General features: G+C 41.8%; 1 protein-coding gene across 3 annotated transcripts in view; it reads right to left on the bottom strand.

The window, feature by feature from the left end:
• The window catches only part of PPEF1 (protein phosphatase with EF-hand domain 1), a 148,052-nt gene that overhangs the window by 100,898 nt on the left and 19,600 nt on the right, over positions 1 to 27,554 (bottom strand). Inside the window, exons 1-4 of one of the 3 annotated variants that reach the window (XM_055393685.2) lie at positions 14,198 to 14,319; positions 13,948 to 14,045; positions 12,927 to 13,003; positions 6,931 to 7,095 (exon numbers count right to left, since the gene is read on the bottom strand). In XM_055393685.2, the coding sequence (XP_055249660.1) occupies positions 6,931 to 7,003 (73 nt within the window). In that variant the 5' untranslated portion in view covers positions 7,004 to 7,095; positions 12,927 to 13,003; positions 13,948 to 14,045; positions 14,198 to 14,319. Of the gene's footprint in view, positions 1 to 6,930; positions 7,096 to 12,926; positions 13,004 to 13,947; positions 14,046 to 14,197; positions 14,320 to 27,554 lie in introns of those variants that run through there. The other 2 variants (XM_055393683.2, XM_055393686.2) reach the window with 2 other exon arrangements.

Below are 27,554 nucleotides of genomic sequence, written 5' to 3'. Positions count from 1 at the left end.
AGAAGTAAGCTCTAGGCCTGGCTCTGCCACTTACTAGTTATGTCTTCTTAAGCAAATCACTTTGCCTCTCAAAGCCTCAGTTTTCTTTTCTTCAAATTGAGAACAATCCTTCACAGGTTGTGAAGATCAAATATATGTGAAAGATTTTGTCCAACTATAAAAGCACTATGCAAATAAAAGGTACTTTACATGCATACATTTAGCTAGTTTCCAATAAACAGCAATTGTGGAAGGCACCATGAAAGGGTGTAATGGTTGATGGCAAAAAACATTGTATTCAGAACTCCTTGTGTTCAAATCCCAACTCGGGGATAACCTTGACAAGTGCTTACCTAATCACTAAGCACAAGATTCTTCCTCAGTACAAAAAGTAATGATAACACTTTACTCAGGTTTATTGCAAGGACTAAATAAAATATATTTAGGATATTGTCAATACTCTCTGTAATACAGTTAGTAATAAGGAAATAATAACTATTCTTTTCTATCAAGAAACCTTTCAAAACTTTCATAGCCCTTGACACAGAAATTTCATGTCAAATCACCTAGATATGGAAATAATCCAAAATAAGGAAAAATCTTTACATGAAGAAATTATTCAATGTAAATTCTTCAAACCTAAATGTCAAGTATTGAGGAATAATTAATTATATTACGGCCTATCCACTAATGAAACATTCAGCAATAGTTAAAATGTTTACAAAGCATAACAATTTGAGAAATGTTTACATAATAATGTCTCCGTGCCAAAAGCGAGGCTATAAAAAAATTACTATTTAGGATGATCAAAAATAAACACTATATCAAAAAAAACTGGGTAGCAGAACGATGCATGATTATTATTTCCAGTTGCTTTCTCAATCTTATAATATTTTTAAATGAGAAAAACTTTTTATGGTAAATATAAACAAATACACTATATCAGTTTCCACAGATTACTATGGAATTTATAATAAACATTGATTGATATATTCAACAAAAGATAATGGAAGACTAAAAAGAATAAGGTAATACTCTGAACAAGTATGTGCTAAGAAATAATTCAGATGAAATGAACCAGTTCTTCAAAGGACACAAACTATTGAAAATGACTCAAGAAGAAACAGAAAATATGACAATATACTTTACTATAACAAGAGTAGAAAAAGTAATCAAAAAACTACCCACAAAGAAAGGCCCATGCCCAGATAGCTTCACTGACAAATTCTACCAAACATTTAAAGAATTCTAATTCTTCACAAACTCTTTTCAACTATAGAAGAGATGGAACACTTTCCAACTCATTCTATAAGACTAGTACTACCCCGATATCAAATTCAGACAAAGACATCAAAGGAAAAGGAAAATAGAGACCAATATATCTTTTGAATATAGAAGCAAAAATCCTAAACTAGCAAACTGAATCCAGTAACATAAGAAAGATTATATAACATGATCAAGTGGGATTTATGTCAGGAATACAAAGTTAGTTCAATATCTGAAATTCAATTAATGTACTCAATAACACAGAATAAAAAACAAAACTATATGATCATCTCAATACATGCAGATAAGGCATTAGACAAAATTAAGTACTATTTTTTAATTTTAAAAAATCAATAAACTAGGATTAGGAATGAACTTCCTCAACCTGATAAAGAGCATCCATAAAAAAAGAAAGGTTACAGCTAATATCACACTTAAAGGTGAAAGACTGAATGCTTTCCCCCTAAGATCAAGAACAAGACAAGGAAGCCTACTCTTGCATTTGTATTTAATGGTAACAGAGATTGTAGCCAGGACAGTCAAGCAAGAAAGTTAAATCAAAGGCAAAGAACAGAAAGGAAGAAGCAAAACTACCTTTATTTGCAAATGACATGATTTATAAATAGCAAATCCTAAGCAATTCACTAACAATCTATTAGAGCTAATAAACGAGCTTAGCAAAGTCTCAGGATATAAGATCAACCAACATTCAAAGACCAACTGTTTTTCCGCACACTTGCAATGAACAACCCAAAAATGAAATTAAGAACAATTTCATTTACAGTAGCATCAAAAAGAATAAATACTGGGGTTAAATTGAGAGTCCAGAAATAAAACCCTGACATTTATGGTCAACTGACTTTTGGCAAGAGTGCCAAGATCATCCAATGGGGAAAGAATAGTCTTTTCAACAAATGGTGTTGGGACAACTATTCACATCCAAAGGATACATTTGTATCCCTACCTCATACCAGGCTTCACTGATGGCTCAGAGGTTAAAGCATCTGCCCACAGTGCGGGAGACCCCGGTTCAATCCATGGGTCGGGAAGATCCTCTGGAGAAGGAAATGGTAACCCACTCCAGTATTCTTGCTTGGAGAATCCCACGGACGGAGGAGCCTGGTGGGCTACAGTCCACGGACTGCAAAGAGTCGGACACAACTGAGCGACTTAACTTTCACTTTCTTTCCTCATACCATATATGCAAATTAACTCAAACCTGATCAAGAACTAAATGGAAGAGCTAAAGACACAAAATTTTTGGGCATCCTTGGTGATCCAATAGTTAAGAATCCACCTGCCAATGCAGGGGACATAGGTTTTATCCCTGGTCCAGGAAGATCCCACAACTAAACCCACGCACCACAACTACCGAGCCTGCGCTCTAGAACCCTGGAGCCACAATTACTGAAGCCCGTGCACATAGAGCCTGTGCTATGCAACAAGAGAAGCCACTGTAAGGAGAAGCCCAAAAACCACAACTAGAGAGTAGCCCCGGTTCAGTGCAACTAGAGAAAGCCAGCACACAGTAAAGACCCAGTATCGCCAATAAATAAATAAATAATTATTTAAAAATTCTTAGAAGAAAAACAGAAGTACAAATAATCTTGGATTTGACCCCAAAGCACAAGTAACCAAAGAAAAAATAAACTGGACCTCATCAAAAACTTTTGTGCTTCAAAGAACATTATCAACAAAATGAGAAGACAACCCACTGAATGGGTGAAAATATTTGCGAATCACACATTTGATAAGGAACTTGTAACTAGAATATATTTTTAAAGTCTTACAAAAAATAATTTAAAAATTAGCAAAAGGTCTGAACAGACATTTCTCCAAAGAAGATCTACAAATGGCTAATAAATACATGAAAAGATGCTCAGCATCTTTAGTCATTGCTGCTAAGTCGCTTCAGTTGTGTCTGACTCTGTGCGACCCCATAGACAGCAGCCCACCAGGCTCCCCCGTCCCTGGGATTCTCCAGGCAAGAACACTGGAGTGGGTTGCCATTTCCTTCTCCAATGCATGAAAGTGAAAAGTGAAAGTGAAGTCGCTCAGTCGTGTCTGACTCTTAGCGACCCCATGGACTGCAGCCTACCAGGCTCCTCCATCCATGGGATTTTCCAGGCAAGAGTACTGGAGTGGGTTGCCATTGCCTTCTCTTTAGTCATTCAGTTCAGTTCAGTTCAGTTCATTCGCTCAGTCGTGTCCGACTCTTTGCAACCCCATGAATCACAGCACGCCAGGCCTCCCTGTCCATCACCAGCTCCCAGAGTTCACTCAAACTCATGTCCATCAAGCTGGTGATGCCATCCAGCCATCTCATTCTCTGTCGTCCCCGTCTCCTCCTGCCCCCAATCCCTCCCAGCATCAGAGTCTTTTCCAGTGAGTCAACTCGTCGCATGAGGTGGCCAAAGTATTAGGGGCATGCAAATAAAAACCCTAATGAGATACTACTCCATACCCACTGCTGCTGCTGCTAAGTCACTTCAGTCGTGTCCGACTCTGTGTGACCCCATAGACGGAAGCCCACCAGGCTCCCCCATCCCTGGGATTCTCCAGGCAAGAACACTGGAGTGGGTTGCCATTTCCTTCTCCAATGTGTGAAAGTGAAAAGTGAAAGTGAAGTCGCTCAGTCGTGTCCGACCCTTAGCGACCCCATGGACTACATACAGCCTACCAGGCTCCTCCATCCATGGGATTTTCTAGGCAATAGTACTGGAGTGGCTTGCCATTGCCTTCTCTGCCATACCCACTAGGATGGTTATAATCAAAAGGAAAGACAATAACAAGTGTGGCTGAGGATATGGAGAAATAAGAACACTCATACCTTACTGATGGGAATACAAAATGGTGTAGCCACTTGAGAAAACAAGTTTAGATGTTTCTCAGAATGTTAAACATTGAGCTACCATATGACCCAGCAATTCTACTCAAAGGTCTATAACCAAGAGAACTGAAAACATGTACTTACATAATAACTTGTATATGAATGTTCATAGTAGCATTGCTCACTATAGTAAAAAAGTAGAAACAATCCAAATACCCATTGATTGATGAATGGATGAATACAAGGTTACATATTCATACAATGGAATATTATTCAGCAATACAAAAGGACTGAAGTTCTGATTCATGATATGACATGGATAAACTTTGAAACACTATGCTGAATAAAAGAAGTCAGACATGAAAGACCCCATATTGTCTGATTACATTTATGTGAAATGTCCAGAACAGCCCAAATTTATAGACAGAAGTAGATTTGTGACTGTCTAGGGCTGGGGAGGTATAGGGTAGGAGAGTATCGCTGCTGGTTTGGGAAGCAGGGGGATGAAAATGTTCCAAAATTGATATGGTAATGGTTTATACAGCTCTATCAATATACCAAAAAAGTCACCGAATTTTACACTTTAAACTGGTTAATTGTGTAGTATGTGAATTATATCTCAATAAAGCTGCTATTATTAAAAAGTGATCCAGGAAAACAGTTTGTCATTTCCTCAAAAAGTTAACCACAAAATTGCCAAATGACCCTGAAATTTCACTACTAGTTATATACCCAAAAGAACTGAAAACACAGACTCAAATAAGTATACATACACTCATGTGAATAGTAGCACTATTCACAATAGCTAAAAAGGTGGAAAAACCCCAATGTCCATCAAATGAATGGACTAAAAAAGTGATACAAAAAAAATGTAATACATACACATGATGAAATATTATCCAGTCTTAAAAAGGAATGAAATATTGACGCATGCTACAACAGGGATGAACCTCAAAAACATTATGCTAAGTAAAGGAAGCCAGAGGAAAAGGTCATATCATCTATGATTCTATTTACATGACATGTCCAGAACAGGTAAATTCATAGAAAAAGAATACAGATTGGCAGTTGCCAGGGTCTGGGGGAAGAGGGAAATATGGAGAACTGATTAATAAATAAGGGATTTTACTCTGCAGTGATGAAAAAGTTTGAGAACTAGATGACAGTGGTGGTTATACAACTTTGTGTACATGCCACTGAATTGTTCAGATGGTTAATTTTGTCTTACATGAATTTCATTTCAATAAATTATTTACAAGAAACAGCAATTGAAAATTCAAAATTAATGTTTTCATTTACATGCAACATTTTAAAAGTTGAAACGCATTTCAGAAAAAGAATCTACATTTACATGTTGGGCTTGGCTTTTTTTTTAACCTAAGAAATCTGGCTACATTTTTAAAACTCTGGGTAATCTCTGCCCTGCTAAGTCACTTCAGTCGTGTCCGACTCTGTGTGACCCCATAGACGGAAGCCCACCAGGCTCCCCCGTCCCTGGGATTCTCCAGGCAAGAACACTGGAGTGGGTTGCCATTTCCTTCTCTAATGTGTGAAAGTGGAAAGTGAAAGCAAAGTCGCTCAGTCGTGTCTGACCCTTAGCAACCCCATCAACTGCAGCCTACCAGGCTCTTCCATCCATGGGATTTTCTAGGCAAGAGTACTGGAGTGGCTTGCCATTGCCTTCTCCGGGTAATCTCTACTCTCATAATAAATTACTACCATGGAATTAGTTCAGTTGGAGCTCTTGAAAGATTTATTTCATGACATGCTTACATATTTCAAAGACTTAGTGCATCTCTGTTGCTCTACTGTCAAGGATTAATTTGCTAACTCACTGGCGTTAAGTCAGCTGGGAGGGAGACCAGCATTTGATTTCCAAAAGAAAACATCCCACACTAATTAGGATAGAATACTCTGTATCCTAAACTCTGCATGTTAAGCCTGAGTGAACTGCTAAAACAAAGATGTGGAATAGAAACTGGGAATATTATCTATTAATATAACCAAGATAACACAGGAATGGAGTTTAACAGCAAGTTATTTACACAATCATCCTAGCCTGTTTGTTTTGGGTTTAATTTGCATGTGGAGACTATGTCTATTAAAGAAACATTCAAGTGAGTTTCAACTGGATTCTAGTATCTATGAGAAAGAACCTCAGTACAAAGTAAACAAAAGGGGTTTCCAGGCAAGAGTACCGGAGTGGGTTGCCATTTCCTTCTCCGAAAGGAAATACAGAAGCCTCTAATTACATGGGGGGTAGTGGGGGGCACATCATCTATTTAGAAACAACATACTTTTTGGGAAGCAGATGATCTAGCATTTCTCAAATTCTACCTAGAACATTCTAAAAACATGAAGCAAATCTCATGAAGTTCTTTTTTTTTTTTCATGAAGTTCTGGACTGAACAGCTATAAATAATAATCTGATCATTGAGTTATAAAATCTAATAAAAATTCAATGATGCTACCAAATGTCACGTAGGTATGGATAGAGCTGTTTATAAGTGTATTGAATAAACATATATAAATTTACAGAGAGGCTTTCTTGTTCCCTGCCACTGAATTTTAAATTGAGATTTTATATTGGTACATTTTCAACTGAAATCAAATCAAACATAAAATATCTCTCAGATAATACTTTATGGCACATTATAAATTCAGAGCTACATCTTCCTAAAGGTACTTTCCAACATTATCCCAATATTTAACCTTCAGTTCGAGTGATGATGTCTGGTGCAAAATCTCTCTGGGCAGCTTGAGAACCATGTGAGTAATTGAGAAAGGGGCAGAGGGTGAATCCAGCTCGCCCTCCCCTTTTCATTCAGGAAGGCAGGCACACTCCTGGCACTCACCTTTCTCAGATTTCTTGTCTTTTGTTACAGATGAAGTACCACAGCCCATGTCTTCTAAATTATGTATGTTCATGAATTCAGCTTCTCATTCTAAAACAGTGTGAAAAGTGCTTCCCTTTGCGCTGTGAAAAGCCCCTTCTGACTGATTCACCTGGGTCACAGATCCTGAGGAGGAGGACACAAACGGGGGGGGGGGGGGGGGGGAGGAAAGGGCCCGTTAACAACAAGGTATCTAAGGGCTGCTCAGCAGGATTCATTTTATGCTTCTCCTCAACTGCTGTTCATCATGTGATGTGGAAAGTGATCATACATAATCTAATCCTGATTTATTTTCCAAAACACAGCAGCAGCAACACAGCAGATATAGGCTGCTTTTCTGCAACACACAAATTATATCTTGCCCATGTCTAGGTCAGATCAATACTCTATAAAATAAAGCAGTAAAATGAAAAGAAAAATGGAAATTTAAGAGCAAACAATTTTATAATTGAAATATAGGTAATGCAATATGAAGGATCTGACACAAATTAACAGCTTTGCTTTTAAGCTCAAAATAGTTATTAATATATCTATCTAGGCTTTTAAATACACAAATTGGAAAATGACTGTGAGACAACATATTTATATAATTATGCCAAAATTCAAATCAAAATGATGTCAACTACAAATTGGCGCTTGTCAAGGGCATTTGCAGTCCGCTTCTGCGGGGACTGAATCCTGTGCTGCTGTGGCTGTTGACCTTCGACACACCCTGAAGGGAGTTCAGGGTGGAGAGTGAGGCACTCTGTGCTCCAGGGAAACTAGTGGAACAGGCCTCTAGATAGATATTTTCAGGAACTGATTTCATGATCCCAATTGGTCCTTGCATCTCTTCATATCTAGAAAAGCCCAGAAAAGCACTAAATCCCCTTATGATGACATCAGCTCATGACTCGCAGAAAACCTTTTGTAAAATAAGTGTTTGATTGCATTAAACTCCCCATTCACCAAAGTCTTATATATTGACCTTGCCCCACTGCCTCTTTGGAGCAGTCTCTCAGAGCTATCTGAGGTGCTGTCTCCTGGGCTGCAGTCCTCATTTTGCCCCAAATAAAACTTAGCTCACAACTCTCATGCTGTGCATCTTTTTTAGTCGACAATGAGTTCTCTGACACTGTTTCTCAGAATCAGCTGGCATACTCGCTTAAAAAAAAAATGGAGGCTGAAGGCCTCCCTAGAAAAATGCCCTTTTCAAACAAGCTCTCCAGGCATTTCTGAGGCCCCTCCAAAGTCTGCCCTCACACTCACCAGGCCTTTTGATGGGTTAGCCGAGACTACTATATTGGATCTTTCACAATCATCCCATGGGCGTTTTCAACTAAATTCCTTTCTGTAGTAACCCCACCTCATGACTTGTGGGATGATGTTTCCTTTATTTCATGATGCTCCAAGGCAGCTGAGCTAATCTATTTGCATTTCTTGATAGTAACAAAGAGAACAACTGACTTGGGACTCTGCCAAGCCTGCCTATACTCCTTTTAGTACTACACTAAAAGCTTCAAAATGTGAATCAATGAAAGAAAGGGGCAGAAAGAAATTAGCAAAATATTTGAATTATGGAAATATTTTTAAAACAACTATAACCTTAATAAAAAGATATTCTGATCAGAGCTAGGCTTGATTCTATTATGGAATTAATGAACCCTCCTAAACTATGGGCTATGGAATTAATTAACTCTCTTAAACTTTGGGTTATTTCTAAATTCGATAGGCATTTCTTACATGTCTCTCTTATCTACATCATGAGTAAAAAATGTTAATAGGGTCAGCTTCAAGGGCAGAAAACCCTTGTGGCATTCCACTCCCGACCAATCTCCAAGGTTAGCACAGACCCATTACAGTCACACTCTCCCAGCATATTCATTTAGTTAGGCGGCAACTTTACCCATCATAAGTATCCACTTACTTATCTAAGATGTATTGGGAAATTTCGCTAAATATTTTAATGAAATTAAGATATATAATCTGACACCTTACATTCCAGGCTGGGTTTCCCTCATGGTTCAGACGGTAAAGAACCTATCTGCCTGCAGTACAGGAGACCTGGCTTTGAGCCTTGGGTCGGGAAGATCCCCTGGAGAAAGAAGTGGCAACCCACTCCAGTATTCTTGCCTGGGAAATCCATGGACAGAGGAGCCTGAAGGGCTATAGTCCATGCGGTCGCAAGAGTTAGACATAACTGAACAACTAACACACACACACATATTCCAGGCTAGCCAGCAACAGCAGAAGATAAAGAAGAGGAGGAGAGGAAGGAAGGAAGAAGGAAGGAGGGAGGGAGGGAGGAAGAAAGACAGGAAAACACTTTGCCATTATTTTTATTTAGTAACAGAATCACAGACATTTAAAGGTGGTACATGTGTGCGTACTAAGTTGCTCAGTCCTGTCCGACTCTGTGCGACCCCATGGACTGTAGCCCTCCAGGCCCCTCTGTCCATGGGATTCTCCAGGCAAGCACACTGGAGTGGGTAGCCATGCTACCCTCCAGGGCATCTTCCCCACCCAGGGATTGAACCTGCATCTCTTATGTCTCCAGTATTGGCAGGCGAGTTCTTTACCACCTGGCAGTTCTTTACCACCTGCACCACCTGGGCAGTCGCTTTAAAGATCACAGAGACTTTTAAAATTACCTAGAATTTACACACAGTGCAAGAAAACCAAGATACTTACCTAACGTCATATAGACAAACTGATTGTCAAACTCTGTTGCATATTAGCATCATCTGGGAAGCTTTTAGCACTCTCACTGCTCAGAGGCCACCTCACCAAATTAAGAGTCTCTGGGGATTTGAAGAGTAGTGATGCCTGGGCCCCATCCCCAGAGATTCTGAGGGGTATTGAGTGGTATTGAGTGCAGTTTGGGCATCAAGAGTATTAAAAACTCCCCAGGTAATTCTAATGTGCAGCAGAGCTTGACATTCTCTGCTGGAAACAATGTTCCAGCAAACCCACAACGATGCCTAGTGATTATCATATTTTCCTCTAAATGCTTTGACTCCATCTGTTTGGAACAGAATTTTTCCGGAGGTCATGTCAGACTTATAAGGCAGTGGCTTCTGGGATCTACTCTTTTTGTTTTTGAAAGTGAAGCACTATTTACCCATTGCCTCTGTTCTCTCCACCCTCAGACATTTCTCAAAGGTTATCTGCAGTGCCTATGAGAGCATGTCTGCTGGGTTTTTCCTCAACCTTTGAAATAGGACATTTGGTTCTGATGAGTTTCTCCATGTGCCTAGATCCATGCTCTCCTACATGAGTACTGCAAAACTTACCAGGGGAGATTATTTTAAAAGGCACACTCCCAGGCTTTACTGCCAATACTTGGATTCAAGCAGTCCAAGGGGGCCTAGAATCTGCAATTAAAAATGCACCCTTCATGGGACTTTGACACAAGCACTCCCCATAGCTCAGTCTGAGAAACACTGCTCTGCATATCTCCCTTGGGCTCTGCTTCCATTTTTATAATACTTTTTTCTACATCGTTTTATGTAGACAGAGTCAGACACTGAGTAGGCAACACTGATGCAATGACAGGGAGTGATATACTTCAAACTCAACTTTTTCCCCAGGAAAAAAATTTCTCTCTCTAAAGGCAGTTGGTTCTCAGCCACTCCTCAGTCAACTCATTACACAACAAACAAAAGTCCATATAAAAGATTCACTAAGAACCAAAAAGCATCAAACTTGAGTATATTTCTGCTAGACTGTAAGCTCCATGGATACTTTTCTTTCTAAATACTCCTTGAATCTCTGGCACCTACACAGTGCCTTTCATGTAGCAGGTGTTTGAAAAATGCCAAGTGAATGAATGAATTAATAAGGGAATAAATATTTGTAATCCAGGGCCCTTTAAAAAATGAATGCTAAAAGTAATTATTAGTTCATCATTTCATGCACAAATACATGCTATTTAATTACACAAAAGCCTTTTATTAAACCAGAAAATGGGTAGTACTTACATATTCATTTTAAAAGAAAAATTTTAAATCATGACAGAAAGAAATGAGAATTGTTTGAGAATTTGGGGTTATTTAGAAAATATAATTTGCTATTAGAATTTTTACATTATTAATTGATAATAATTTAATTTCCTCAAGTAACAGGTAAAACAAAACAAAGAAGAGTCACCCCATTTCATTTCTCACCAAAACAAGAGCTAACAAGAGCTGATTATGGCCAGGTGCCACTCACTACTCCCACACACTACCCGACCTAGACTGCAATCACACATGTTCGGAAGCAGTGTAAGTGCCTTTGAAGACAACCCTGGGTGGTATAAAGCTGATAAAAATGATCTGGGAATTTTCCATTATGTGGGACAATCTAAGCTCCTTCCATTCCCTGCCCTCTGTCAGCATGAGATAAGTACTTAGTGTGCTAAAGGAGTCTGACGAAATGATGCCCTAGGGCCTGAAAGGGGTTCTCTGGTTCAAGAGGTGGGGAGACTCTGTAGCCTTCACCAAGACCTGAGGATGCCAGTTGGTGAAAAAAACCAACAAAAAGGTGGATCTTGGCAAAAAACAGCTTGAAACTTGCTCCGTGCTGCTGCCCCTACCAATACACACCAAGGATGATTCTAAAGCATAAACATAAAGTAGTGACTCATCATTGGCACTCACTCATAATCTGCCAAAGGAAAAGTCTTCCGAGATTTCTGCTAAAAGGTTTCTACTGTGGGGGGCGGGGGAGGAGTAGAGGGAGCGGAGAGAACTGGAGGGCGAGACTGTTTGACATTGTTCAGTTCCTGTCATCTTAATCATTATTCATTTCCCAACATAAAAACACAAGAAAAGAACAAAAGATGGCCCTTGGAGTCAATCCAACCTTGGCCTCCAAGCACCCTTCAAGTACTAGCCCAGCCTCCCTGAGTTGTTCTTACTTATTCTTGATTTTCTTTCTAAGTGCATCTCTACTGAACGCCCACGCCCTCCTCAGCCACCATGACCTTGATTCTGCTCTACCTCTGGCATTCTAGATGTGAACTGCATGGTTTCCTATGTGAGAAACTCAGCTTTTCCTAGAGATGCTGACTTCTGTGAGAAATCTGTACTCTAGCTCTGCCCCCGAGAACCCCAAATTCAGAACCCACAGTCATCAACTGGCAACAAACCCCAGCCCCCAGTGTGGGAGGTGAGCACGTCTAATTGTTTAATTCTCCCCCCTCAGAGCATGAGACACGAGCATGGAGCTCAGACACCTCTTCAGGCTCACTCTGCTGCAGCATGCTTTTTGGCATCTGCTGAAAGAGAGGTTCTACAGCCTGAGGTCTGTGGACTAAAGACGATGAAGGGGCATGGAGGGGGTAGAGGAGCCCCCGGCAGACTGCTCTAGAGGGGCCCCTTCCACCACTACCCTTCCAGTATAACCCTGGAAGCATGCGCTCCTGTCTGGAGTCTTCAATGAATACGGGGAATTCTGTAAGACTAAGCTGATGATTACACCCGGGTCCATGAAAGGGGAAGGAAAACGAGGAAACCACACTGACCACCAGAAGCTACCTGAGGGTGTGTGCTGTTCTCCCAGACAGGAGGCAGCTAGGCCAAGTGCCAGGTTTTCCAAAGAACGTTTGTGGGAGAATTCTATGTGGTTTATGATTCTCAAAATTAGATTAAAAATAAAAATAAAAAGCCCCACCATCAAATAAGTTCAGGAGAAGCAGTATTCAACAGGTTCCTTCACTGAAGGACTTCCCAGAACCTTCTGAATGTCAATGTGTATCTCTAACATGAATCTCTAAGAAAAAGCTAGAGTGTTCACTCTTTTCCAAACAGCCACGCAGGAGACCCTCTTGAGGTAAAGTATTTCAAAAACATCTATCATTCATAACTGCTAATGCTGGCCCATTGGAGACCGGGGTTTAGAAGTCAGACAAACCAGAGTTTAAATTCTTCTCAGCTAGTCGTTAATTCCTTTGCACCTCAGTTTTCTCATACGAAAATAGGGATAAAAACACTTACCTTACAGACTTGTACTAAAGACTAATGAGAAGATCGATGATGGAAAAACACAACTGGAACACAGCAATTCTTCTTAGCTGAGGGGTTAAAAAGAGCCGTGCATGAGTGGCACCATTGTGGTCGAAGTGTTGAAACAAAACCTGTTTGCTCTTATCTCTTTCTTCAAAATGCACTGTCCGGGGACCTCCCAGAGACTAAACCCTCTGGGTGTCTACTGGTTCTGGGATAACTGTAGACTCACAAAGAAATGGACTCTTTTCCCCCAAGAGAGCTTTTTTATTATTACTGGTAAACAAAAAATGCTTTACCAGTAACGATAACAGTTAAAATCACTACTATTTACTAAGGGACTATTTACCCAGCACAGTGGATACTTTATATTTCTATTATTCCAGTTAATCGTCACAGCAACTTTCAAGGATTATCATCACTCTGTATTAAAGATGAAAAAACTGAGACTGAGAAATGAAATATGATACTCCATGGCACAGCTGATCAGTGGCAGGACTGAAGACCCATTCTATTTAATGCTTAAAAAAAATGTCTATCCACCAAAAAGTTAGCTGTGCTTTGGTTTCAGGATCCAATTTGATCTACAGAAGCACGGAATCACCAAAAAGAAATCTTGAACATTGCAAGGGATTCCATGTCCCTTTTTTACAGACAGATGGAAACCCTGTGGTCCTGTGCAACAAGAGGGCAAGGAAACTTTCTGAATCTTCAGTTGTGAAGTGGGCAATGCCTATGAAGGGTCTCGAAGAGTTTCTCAAAGTATTCCTTGTCTCACTGTTTAGCTCTTACCCAACACTGCTTCAGAATGCAAAGTCACCTGTACATCTTTTGTAAGATAATGACAACTGATTTGTAATCATCATCTTCGAGAAAAATCATTCTGAGAAAATGCAAGGCAATAAAATAAACTTCAAGGAGTGCACATTTCCTGTTCCACTGCTACACAACGTATGTTTATAATGTAGACTTCTGCTTGCCCCAAATACCTAAGAACAAACAAACATATTACCTGTTTCTTCTGCTTGGCCAACGTAGAGGTTTATCCTCACCCCAGGCACTTCAGGAGAAACAAAATCAGGAAAAAACTTCTCTGAGGGATGCAGAGATCTGAAAGAAAAGAGGTATAATTTCAGCTCTCTCTGGAGCATCCCCCTACACACACACACACACACACACACACACTCTCCATATATCTCACATCTCTACAGCTCTGTGCAGGGAGAGCTCTTGATTAAATATGTCAAAAAACAAATACATACACATATACACAAAGAAATAACTCAAACAGGCTTTGCCTTTCAGCCTGGAAGACGAGCCCAGAGCTACAGATCTGGGAGAGGCTGTGCTGGCCCGTGAGCCGCAGCTGTCTGCCCCAACCCTGCCCTGTTCCCAGCAAAGAGATAAAGGGAAGCACTCAAGTAATGGGCTCTGGTCACATGACTGCTTCCAAGGGGACCAGGCTTTGTATGGGCAAGACCAAGCCACTGTTTGCATAAATAATCTGGTCAGTACAAAATACAGAATGAATCTTGGTAAATAAGGGCAGAAAAGCATTTAGTAACTGACTTTTAAGTCAACTGAGGATAATTTTCAGGAAACATTACAGTAAGCTGGGCATAATTAAGAGAAGGAAGTGGGAACACTAAACATTCCTCCTTAGACTTGAAAAGGCGTGGGTTTAAGGGAGTAGCCTTTAGGTGCCATGCTACAAATTCACTTCTATGGCATTTTTATTCCTCTGCTTGCTGGAGAATATGAAATTGACTCCTCCTAAAACCAAGTTCCTCTGGGGAGTTTATGATTAACTGCTCTATCCAAAACTTTATTCCCTTTCTTAATCGGCAACTGTTTCCCTGAAGTTGAGTAGTATCATAGAAAAGGGAGGACTGAAACTAAGCAGGACCCTGCAGGGCCCTTCCAGGCACAAAACCCCCTCCATGTCCTGTTTCTTGCTTGTAGAAAAAGGTCCTGGTCTCCTAGCCTCCCTGAGTTCAAAGAGCAGATGCAAGCAGTTAATGATGTGGACAACAGAGTCACAGGACTCCTAGTTCCTCCCAAATGGATACAGATAATATGACACATATCTCAGAGTTGTTCCACAGAACTAAGATCCCTTAGCCAGTGGAGGATGGTGGCTCCATGCTGACCACAAGCATGTAGACCCCAGACTAGTTGGAATCAGAAGGTGGAGATCCCTGAAACACCCCACGGCTACCTCACCAGCAACCAGTCAAAGGAAGATCTACAAGCAGATCATGCACGCTGTGACCCACTCCCCAACACTGTCTTTAAAACCCCTGCCCAAAAGCCATCAAGGAGTTTGGGTCTTTGGAAGCGTGAGCTGCCCATTCTCCTTGCCTGGCCCTGCAACAAACCTTTATTTTGTTACAAACACCTGCTGTCAGTGCTTGGCTTTCTGCACGTGACCACGTGAGCCCTTGCTCAGTTAAAAAAAAAAAATCTATCTGTGAAAGGGAGATTCACCTCCCATCATCAGCAAAACGGAAGCGGAAAGCTGACCTGTGGTTCTGCTGAGTTTGAGAAGGAAGAGGAGGGAGACATGACTGAAAACCTGAAGTGCCAGTGTCGGTACTATATGTCACCAGCGTCAGTTCTGCTGTCTTTGGAGGCAATTCAGGGGTGAGTGATCTTGCTCCTCAAGTCTTAAGCTGCCTGCTGCTGCACCAACAGCAATATTCCTCCCAAACTCTTCCCAGCTGGTTACACACCACATGCGTTTTTGAGCTTCCTGGCCTTAGGCATCCTGAGCTAGGATTTAAAGGTCTCCAGTCATAAGCATTTCATAACCCCACCCAAGCTGCTCTTTAAGTCAATTCCTTTCTGCAATTGAGAGCTGCGGGAGATCCAGTAAAGTGGTTACCTAGCTTACTATTTAATCTAATGGAGTCACTTTAAAAATAACTGGAAAGGCAGTTCTGGGCTTCATAACTCCTATTAGCATATTAAATATTACCAGAGGGCCTCATTATGAGGCAATACAACCATATAGGTCTCCATGGCAGAGACTCCAGGACTAGAAACTGGTAAGGCTGCCATAAGCACTATAAATGATAATACAATTACCCAGGCTCCCCCAAAATAATGGACAATGTCACTATACAGCTGGGTTTCCAGCCAAATGCCTATTCAAGCCACGTGATTAAATGATGCCTATGTCTAGATACAGTTGTTCAAATGTCACCTCCTCTATGTGAAGCCTTTCCTAAATCACCAAAGCGGAGTTAGTCATTCTGTCTTCTGGCTCTCCAAGCGATGTGTGTGTCCAATTATAGAACTTCCCAAAGTGTGCTGTAATTTGTCCTTTTACATGTGAAATCCTGAAGGAAAAGGATCCATGTCATTCCTCTTGGCATCTCTGCCTCCAAATGCATAAGAGCATTTGAAGGGGAGCAGGTTTTGCCACCCAAAATATGCCATTTTGGCATAGGAATAATTTTGAGCTAAAGGCAATCAAAAATCCAGCAGATTCAGGAAAAGCTCTTTACCTCCCCCTCAACTGCCTAAATTTACATTGGAAAGGGGCCTTGTACCAGGAAGAGAACTATTACCAGAGATACCTTTTTACCTAAGAAACTTATTTGCGTAACGGGGCAACCCTTGTTTTCCAAATCTCTCCTCTGCCTTCCTGCGAATGTCCTTCCTTTTCTCGGATACCCAGACTCCCAACCCTTTCCTTAGCTCAGGACGTTACATAAGCGCCAATTGAATATGTACACGTGTGCTCAGTCGCTCAGTCTGTCCAATTCTTTGTGGCCCCTGGACTGTAGCCCGCCAGGCTCCTCTGTCCATGGGATTTCCCAAGCAAGAATAGTGAGTGGGTTGCTATTTCCTCCTCCAAGGGATCTTCCCTATCTTTTGAGTCTTCATATGTTTATAGGGTTTCTGTATATACATAATTAAATTTGTTTTTCTCCTATTAACCTGCCTTATATCAATATAACTGTTACACTAGCCAAAGAACCTAGAAGGGCAAGAGAAAATTTTTCTGCCCCTAGAGTACTCACTCGGAGAAGGCAATGGCAAGCCACTCCAGTACTCTTGCCTGGAGAATCCCATGGATGGAGGAGCCTGGTAGGCTGCAGTCCCTGGGGTCGCTAAGGGTCGGACACGACTGAGCAACTCACTTTCACTTTTCACTTTCACACATTGGAGAAGGAAATGGCAACCCACTCCAGTGTTCTTGCCTGGAGAATCCCAGGGACAGGGGAGCCTGGTGGGCTTCCGTCTATGGGGTCACACAGAGTCGGACACGACTGAAGTGACTTAGCAGCAGCAGCAGAGTACTCACTAAATATTTAATCATAGAAAGAAAGGAAGGAAAGAACTTATGATTTAGGTGGTTGTTTTAATAGCCAGTCTCTGGACCATGAATTGGACTGGCTGTGAACTTTACATGATTTGTCTAAAATTTAGAGTTTGTTTACAATGAAGACCTTTACCATATTTTTCCACTGTATGAAGAACACTGAAATGTTACTTTTGAGTACCACAAAGACTCCTGTAGCCAGCCTCAAATTGTTAAATGAGCCAGCACTGACACATGGGAACAAATCACAATAATGATAATAACATTTATTGATTACTGACCATGTTCTAGGCACTTGTTGATTTTAAAGGTGTTAACCTTATTTAATCTACACACTATCCTATGAGGTATATACTATTATTATTCCTACTTATGCATTAGAAACTGGAGCCCAAAGTCCAACAGCAAATGAGTGGCAGAGCTGGGATTTGAACTCGGGCACTTTGACTCGAGAACTTCTACTTATAATCATTATGTGGCAGGAGGTAGATGGGCCCCCCCAGGGTAAAATGATTTGAGATTCATTCCCTGTGGACTAAAACTCCAAGATGAGAACAGCAGGACAATTAAGGGAGAAGGCTGAGCCCTGCCCAGACCACATATTTCTCATTCTCAAATTGAGGAGACCTCCCCGACCACACATGTGCAGAAAGGCTTCTGGGAAGTCAAAGGGGGAGTGATGCCAAGGAATGCTCTACGCAGGCGCCTTTTCAGTAGAATCCATCTTGGCTAAAAGATGCCTGCATACACATGTGAGGATCCTGAGATTTACCAAATAAGGACTGTGAACCAAGCAAATCAAAATGACTGGCCAAAGGAAATCTGGAAGAAATGTCCCATAAAAATAATTCACATTGTCACGAGGGTGCGACTCAGCAACTCTGAGTCCACTTGTGCATCTATCCACACATACTGTACTCTTTCTCCTGTTAAATACTTTACTCGTTTCACTACTTTCTTTGTAGGAATTCTTTTCTGCAAAGTTGAAGGGCCAGGCCCTTGTCACTGGATTTGGTGCTCTCAGCACCGCTACCCAGCCTCAATCTCTGGCTGGGAACCCAAGCCCCACTCCAAGTCACTGCAGGTCAAGGCCATCCAAGATCAATTACATTATACTGCTTCAGTCAGCACCTGTGTGTTTGCAAAATGAAGCTGCCAGCCTCTTTGGACACTCTCCTACTTTCTTCCAGCTAGGCAGGGATGTGTTCCCCCAGCCTGAAAAAAGAAAATATAATGGGCAAAATAACGTTAACTCACCCAATAACAGACTTATACCCCCAACAGACAAGGTGGGGGTCAATTTATCTCTCAGTGGGCACAGCGTCATATGAAAATGGCCAATGGAAAGGTGAGAGATCAGTTCCCTCCTTGGGCCATAGAAATATCAAATCATTCTCAACTAAGATGCACTGTGCTTTTCTATGCAATTCAACACATTTTTGTTGCTCTCCCTCTATTTGGCAGGCACTGTGCTGAAAGGACAAGGACATAAATGGTGAACAAAATGGATATGATTAGGTGAGGCGAACACACAGGTAAATAAGAAACCAAACTAAAAGTACAAAGAAAAGCACCTCTGCTATTGGAATATAAGCACCAGGAACCTAAAACACTGCCAGGCACATACCAGATATTTATTACATGAATAAATGAAAGCAATACAGTATGACAAAATCTCTAATAGGACAGGCAGGGGGCATAGAGAAAGAGCCCTACCCCTGAGAGGAGGGTGAAGCAAGGCTTTCTAGAAGAAGTGATACCCTAAGACCGGATGATTACAATAGCCAGAAGTTAGGAGTTAACCAGAAGTAAAGAGTGAAGGAGAAAAAAAGGACTCCTGCAGATATTTACCTAACGAGGATGTGCAACGGCAGCAGTGAAACAAAAATCAGAATGAACTGAGTTCCTAATTATAACGCTGCAATTGGACTGATAAGCAGATAAGAGAAAACTGTCCATCTGCTATGACTGAAAAATGGTGGCTGCACTACCTCTACAGCCTGGACCCACTGACTCTTTCTTGGCTGTCTTGGTGGTCTCTCTCTCTCACTTCCCCACTCCCCTATTGAGTTTCCCTTCACCTTTCAAATAAACCCGGGCTCAAATGTTTGTCTTGGGGTCAGCTTCCGAGGGAACCCAGATCAGGACACTAGGTTAGTCTATGGTAGTAGCAAGCTATAGCAAGACATAAAGGAACAGAGAAGGCTGGTTTTCTCACAAGGGAGAAACTGGGCATTGCAGGTAAATCTCTACTATTTCACAAGTTTCCTGGAGCTGGACACAGTTCCAGCTTCTATAAAGGAAAAGTCATTCCAATGAGCAGCTCTATTATTGGTCATGACACAGCCAAGGAAAATATGCTCGAATCCAGGCAAAGCAACTGGACTTGGGAACAGACTGAGAAGAAACGATGTGTGCAGATCTGCTTGGTGCTGAGTGAGTAGTACTTAAACTAAACTTAAAGTATCTGCCCGCTCATGGTGCCTGATACCTTAATACCTGATAGCACCAAACTGGGGAGCTCAGATTGGGCTGGCCTCCCAGCTCTGGCGACTCTCAGCTAGCCCTTAGTGCTGGGGCTGTTCCCAACTAAGGCTCAGCAGCTCCCTTGAAAGCCAATACTCAAGAGATGAGTGGTGGTTGGAAGAAAAAGGCTGTTTTATTCAGGAGGCTAACAACCTGGGGAGAAGGTGGACTAGTGTCCAAAAACCAACTCTGAAGACGCTGCTCAACCATGAAAGTGTTTAAAAGGAGAATCATTTGGGGAAGGGGTCAGAGTCTTCCTTATCTTCCACTATGTTCAGACTTTCTTCTGATTGGCTGGTGGTGAGGTAACAGGGTGGTATTCCACTGTGCTTGTGCTCAGCCTGAAGTTACCATCCTCTGCCTGGGTGGGGCCTTCGTTCCTGCAGAAGAGCTCAGAGATATTGTTCTGTATAATCCCTGAGGAGAAACCAGGACCCTCTGCACTGTTGTTTCTTAACTGCTCCTTCCCAGTTTCTGCATTTCCTCACTTGATTAGCAACTGTTTGAAGCTTGCCTTTGGAACTCAAGGAAGACCAAGGAGGCTGAATGAAGCCTGTTTCCTACAAACAAGAAACAGGGGACACAGAAAGGATTTGTACCCCAGAGAGCACCACAGGATCCTGTTCCATTTCAGGGCCAGTGATAAGCAATCACATCCAATCCCAGCTTCCGAGCACCTCTTGTTGTTTAGTCAGTCATGTCGGACTCTGTAACTCCATGGACTGTAGCCCACCAGGCTCCTCTGTTCGTGGGATTTCCTAGCACCAAATAGTATCCAAACTGAGACTATTTTCCTGCCCCACAGCAAAAACCAGAAGGTCCGTTGGACAATAGAAAGCAAAGTAACAGAACTCATATTTTCTAATTCTTTTTGAATTTTCTATTTTCATAATCTACATCTTTGGTAATATACACAAAATATGAGTTCAATAGTATTAGTTGTATATAAATAAATATAATTATCAGAAGTTCATTCTCAGAAGGCTTTCACTGAGAGAAGTTCATGATCAAAAACATTTGAAGAATCTTGATTTAAAGAGCCTGCTTCTTTTGAAGAGAGGGAAGGAATACTAAGTAGTTTTACATTTTAATAAAGAGAAAGGATCAAGCCTATTTCCAGGGATGATTTCTGAGTATTGAAAAACCACATTAAGTAGGAGAAAAGAGAGGCCAGATTTGGCAAGTCATTAGAAAGTTATTAAAATAAATCAAAGACGGGTTATAAGTCACTATCAGGTGAAAGAAATTCATAAAGGCCAGTGCCAGCCACATCTGTCTATTGGGGTCACCTGGTCAGCAGCCACAATGACAGGCTGAAATAGCTGTCGGGTTGAAGTTTATAAATTCATCATTGAAAAGGCTCCATCTTGGGCACAAAAGTTGAGCTTTCCATGGTTGTCACTTAATAAATAGCATATTAGTAGATATTAGAATTTAATCACTGGTAATCCGGCAACCCACTCCAGTGTTCTTGCCTGGAGAATCCCCGGGACGGGGGAGCCTGGTGGGCTTCCGTCTATGGGGTCACGCAGAGTCGGACACGACTGAAGTGACTCAGCAGCAGCAGCAGCAGCAATCTAACCCTGAGCCACTAGGATAGGATGGCTGGATGGCATCCCCAATGCAATGGATGTGAACCTGGGCAAACTTTGGGAGACAGTGAGGGACAGGGAGACCTGGCATGCTGCAGTCCCCAGGGTCGCAGAGTTAGACATGATTGGGTGACTGAACAACAGCAATCGAACCCTAGCTTTGTCCAAGATGACTTGACTTCTAGTCAACAAAATATGGCAAATGTGTTGGGCTGTTACTTCTGTGAGTAAGTTATGAAAGATTGTGACTTTCTGTCCTGTAAGTAGACTCTCTCTATTGCTTTCACAACTTGTGTGTTTTTGATGAAATAATCTGTCATGCTGGAGAGGCCCCCATGGCACAGGACTGAGGGAAGTCATGGGCCAAAAGCCAACATGGAACTGAGGCCCTCAGTCAAACAGACCTCAAGAAACTGAAATCTTGCCAACAACGATGTGAGCTTGGAAGCAGATCCTCCCCCATTGAAGCCTTAAGATGACTGCAGCTCAACTGACACCTTGACTGCAGCAGCTTGTGAGAGACCCTGAAATAGAGGGCCCATGTAAACTGCACCTGGATTCGTGACCCAAAAAAGCTGTGAGATCATAAATGTGCATTTTTAAGCCTCTAGTTTTTTGTTATTTTTTATACAGCAATAAATAAGTACAACAAAGACTCTGGAAAGTAAACAGCACAAGGTATACTGAGAAGATAAGAGTTTGAAGTACTGCCACACTGGTGGTGAGTTAACCATTTTTTCCCTACAATTTCCCCAGCCTGGATTCAAGAAAGCATAAATTCATATCAAAAGCACAGTGAGCTAACACTGAACACCTATTAGATTTTTTAAAAACTCTAATAATACCCAGTACTGGCTAGGATATGGAGCAAGTAGAACTCTTACACTTTGCTGGTGGGAATACAAAATAGTGCAGCAACTCTGAAAAATAGTTTGATAGTCTCTCATACAGTTGAACATATACTTGCCATATGACACAGCAACCCTACTCCCTGGATATTTACTCTAAAAGAATGAAAGCTTATATTCATATAGAAACCTGTACTCAAGTTCATATGGTCAAACACTTAAAACAGCCCAAATGTCCTTCAGTGGGTGAACGGATATACAAACTGCAGGACAGCCATACAGTGGAATATTACTTACCAATAAAAAGGAACAAACTACTGATAAAGACAACCTGGATGAATCTCAAAGGCATTATGCTGAAAGAAGTCAGGCTTAAAACGTTGAGTACCTTTATATGACATCCTCAAAAAGACAAAACTGTATTAATGGAGAGCTGTTTAATGGCTGCCAAGGTTTATGGGGTGAGGGAGACTGACTACAAAGGAAGAGCAAGGAGTTCTGGAGGCGATGTTCTGTATCCTGATTATGGTGGAGGTGACACTAACCTACCCAAGTGTTAAAATTCACAGAACTGTACAAGTCGGTTTTACTGTACACTAATTTAAAAATAAATTTTTAAAAAAACTTCAGAGCTGCCCTTAGTGCCTTAATGCCTTTGAGTCTGCAGACATTAAAGTCCCCATGGGCTGACTGTGACTGTCAAGGGTCTTCCTAAAGTAATGCCAGAAGCAGTGACTGCCACAGTAAACTATGAGCACCAAGGAATATACTTGTCCCTCCACTGGACTTCACTTTTAGCTATCCATGGGCAAAACACAAAATCAGAGACCCCAGTGAGAAAACGTAACCCATCCATCCTTTACCTAACAGATACTTACTGAACAAGTTCCACCTATGAAGCAGATACAAAAATGAATACATTCTGATTCATTTCCCTACCAGATTCACAGTGTAACGAGGGACACAGGCCGTCCACAAATAATTTTAAGACAGGAGGTGTAGGTATGAGGCAGGAGACAGACATGCCCCAGGCTGAACAGTTTCTCCGCAATGGACAGAAACTGCATAAAGGTGCAATGATGGAGGAGGTTGGGCCCTACCCAGATAAGAGATAAAAGACCACATATTCCTAATTCTCAAGGTCAAGGAGACCTCCCTGACTACACATGTGCAGAAAGGCTCCTTGGAGGTCGAAAAGGGAGGGGACATCACCTCACAGTAAGTGATGTCAACTTCCCATAAGCCTCGTCACCAGAGTCCACCTTGGCAAAGAGATGAGCATGCACACGAGAGGATTCTGAGATATGCCAAATACGGACTCAGAACCCGACAAACCAAAATGACTGGCCAAAGGGAACCTGGAAGGAATGCCCCACAAAAGTGATTCAAGGGGCTTCCCTGGTGGTCCAGTTAGTTCAGTTCAGTTCAGTCGCTCAGTCGTGTCCGACTCTCCGCGACCCCTTGAATCACAGCACGCCAGGCCTCCCTGTCCATCACCAACTCCCGGAGCTCACTCAAACCCATGTCCACAGAGTCGGTGATGCCATCCAGCCATCTCATTCTCGGTCGTCCCCTTCTCCTCCCGCCCCCAACCTTTCCCAGCATCAGAGTCTTTTCCAGTGAGTCAAATCGTCACATGAGGTGGCCAAAGTATTGGAGTTTCAGCTTTAGCATCAGTCCTTCCAATGAACACCCAGGACTGATCTCCTTTAGAATGGACTGGTTGGATCTCCTTGCAGTATAAGGGACTCTCAAGAGTCTTCTCCAACACCACAGTTCAAAAGCATCGATTCTTCGGCGATCAGCTTTCTTCACAGTCCAACTCTCACATCCATATATGACCACGGGAAAAACCATTGCCTTGACTAGACGGACCTTGGTTGGCAAAGTAATGTCTCTGCTTTTTAATATACTATCAAGGTTGGTCATAACTTTCCTTCCAAGGAGCAAGCGTCTTTTAATTTCAAGGCTGCAATCAGCATCTGCAGTGATTTTGGAGCCCAAAAAAATAAAGTCTGACACTGTTTCCACTGTTTTTCCATCTAATTCCCATGAAGTGATGGGACCAGATGCCATGATCTTAGTTTCCTGGTGGTCCAGTGGTTAAGAAATCCACCTTGCAATGCAAGGGACACTGGTTCAATTCCTGGTCTGGGAAGATCCCACATATTTTGGGGCAACTGAGCTCAGGCACCACAACTACTAAGCCTGCATGCCTAGAGCCCGTGCTCTGCAACAAGAGAAGCCACCACAATGAGAAGCCTGTGCACTAGAACTACACAGTAGCCACCACTTGCCGCAACTGGACAAACCCTGTGAGCAGCAACAAAAACCGAGCATAGCCAAAAGTAAAATAAATAATTTTTTTTTTAAGTGATTCAAACCACCAGGAGGGCACAACTCTTTCTGAGCCTGCCCACGTGTCTATCCACATATACCGTACCCTTTTTCCTCCTAATAAACACTTGACTTGTTTCACTACTTTCCATTTTCATGTGAATTCTTTTCTGCAGAGCCGAAGAGCCAGGGCCTTGTCACTGACCACTGGTCTAGTGGCTGGGATTCGGTGCCTTCACCGTCTATAACAGGCCTCAGTTTCTGGCCAGGAACCAAAATGCTGCTTCAAGCCACTACAGGCTGAGGCCACCCAAGATCAGGTACAAAAATGTGCCATGTTCTACCGGAGCCCAGAAAGATACGAGCCCTGCCAGGACAAGTCGGGAGACATTTCCTAGAGCAAACAAGGTAGAGAACAGCATTCCAGGGAAACTGGGAGCACACTACATTTGAGTTATGTTTCCTGAGACTGGGGTGGGTACAATGTATATGCAGCAGAAGATGGGGATGTGAACCTGAGGAGGTAGACTGCTGCCAACTGTGACTGTTGTCAAAAATCACAGCAAAGAATTCATACTTTTATCTGTCAGTCAGAGACTGCAATTTCAAATGCTGACATGGGCTGGAGTACATAACAGAAATGAATAAAGCAGCCTGGGTGGAGATGATGGGACATTGTAGAGAGTTTCTATCTAAATGAGGCAGCAGTTGTCCAGAAATCCCAACCCAACATTACCCACTGTAATTTTTCAAGAGAAGCTGAACATACTTTTATGTAAAATCTCTGTATTTTTAAATGCCAGTATGAGTATACCTCTACAAACTTAAGATGCCATCGATTACAAGAGGTATCATTATTTTATGTACCAATAAGAAACAAAATAGCAACTCATCAAACTGTGACACACCATTGATTTTAAGGCACATTCCAATTCCAGAGGTGCTAAAATGTGAAAAAATGTGTCTCTCAGAATCAATGAAATGCAGCAGTAATTCTCACTTTCTCAGAACACTGTACAGACTCCAGTGTGAGGCTGCCAGATTGCAAACTCTGATTAAGTGAAGAGGAGCCTGAGAGTAATCTCATTAGATTCACACTTTAGGAAGATGACTCTGCGGGTCACATGGCAATGACCTGGTGAAATGCCAGCCAGAGGAAGACCAATGAGCAAGCGCCTGCAATGATCCAGGAGATCAATGACAAGGGCTGAATTAAAGCAGTAGCAGTGCAAATGGAGAGGAGAGGCCAAATGTGAAAGCCTTTTAGGAAATAAACCCACTGCTCCCAGACTGGGCATTGGGAGCAAGGGGGATAGAAGCATTGATAAGGATTCCAAAGTTTCTAGTCTGGAATACTAGATGGATCAATCACATCTTCAACAATGCTCACTGGGTATCTACCAGGTGCTGGGCACCGCACTACGCCCTGGGGGTACAACGGTGAACAAAACACACATGTCCCTGCCCTCTGGTCATTTACAGTCTAGTGAGTGACACCCTAACAAGTTAAAATGTCCCATAGGCAGCAGAGGCTCTTTTTAAAGCCCAGAAAATAAATCAGGTCTGCAGATTCTGATTAAAGAGGTTATCAGGTTATCGATAACAGCTAAAGTGATCAGAGAAGATAAAATAGGGAGCATAAAATAAATAAATAAATAAATAAAATAGGGAGCACTTGTAAAGTTAGAGGTAACAGGGGCAAAATCAGATGCCTAGGAACAGAGACATTTAAAGGGAATGAGGAGGAGGGAGAAAATAAAGGAGACTGAAAAAGGAACAATCTGGAAAGGAAGAGACTCAGGAGAGAGGGGTATCTGTAAACCAAGGGAGATACGTATTATCATGGAATCTAATATACCTTTATCTATAATTAATGCACAGAAGTAAACAACCTTGGCAGAAATGTACAGTTCAGATTTTCAGAATTATGGGTGTTTGGTGTTTTGCATAAATTCCAAATAGCCTTACCAGAACTGCTTCTTATTTAGAGAGTTGTGGATATTTTTAAATATTGCCACAATCTGTTCTTTTAGCTTGTTATTGTGTCTCTGTTTGACATCTAGCATGAGTCAATGGCAGAGCAATGGTGATTCCTTACTTTTTTTTTCCCTTCAGCAGGAGCTATAATCCATCATTCCAAGACAAAAGTGAAACAAAGAATATACATTTATACTATCCCCTCTCATGTCAAAACACAGGGAATTGGGCAAAACTGATCGAGGCCAGACAGCAGAGTCCCCTTGCAAGATCATCGCAAGGGTCATGTCCCAGAGCCCTGCACCAGGCCGTGATGTGGTAAGATACTCTGGTCCTCTGGACTTGTTCAGAAAGGCCCTTCATTTTCTGAAAGGAAGTCAGGCCTAGAAAGGTTAAGTAGCCTCCCGACATCATCATCTTATGACTTGGTGGCCAGTACTCGTCCCATTACATCAAAGTGATCCAACTCTACCCTAATAAATACAGCTTCAATACAACATACACTAAAGTATGACAAACTCTGGCCAAACAACTAAACAGAGGAAGAGCATATGGTTCCATGTCTACCCAGATTTCATTCAATTTATCTACTCCTTTAAGAGTTCTTATCCTTCCCTCTAAGTTTTACCAGTTCCACACAGGTTGAAGGAAAGTAAAACTCCTAGATTTTCACGTTGTTGGTTGCTGAATCTTTTAGCCTGACCTGCAGACTCAGGACACAATCCATCATCACGCTTACAGATCTTACTTGAAGAGGAGTCCTCAGCCTCATCTGGAATTTTCCAGATGGAGATTCTAGAATGACTTTTTAATAGGTTGCCTTGGCAACTCCATAATGATAAATGCAGGTATGACTGTACCTGCCAATGAAATGTGAACAACACAACCCGGATGAGAGAACCACTTTCTGCTTACTGGGAAGGTAGCGTCCATGTTCTCCAAGCTAACTTTTTGCCAACCATTACCTCCCTGTCAACCATGTTTGTTTTCATGAACATAGAGAACAAAG

Source organism: Moschus berezovskii, chromosome X (genome assembly GCF_049115385.1).
Source record: "Moschus berezovskii isolate FMDL1 chromosome X, NW_MosBer_1.0, whole genome shotgun sequence".
NCBI classification, from domain to species: Eukaryota; Metazoa; Chordata; class Mammalia; order Artiodactyla; family Moschidae; genus Moschus; species Moschus berezovskii.
The sequence above is the reverse complement of the archived record's forward strand: the minus strand, read 5'-3'. Positions and strand labels throughout refer to the sequence as shown.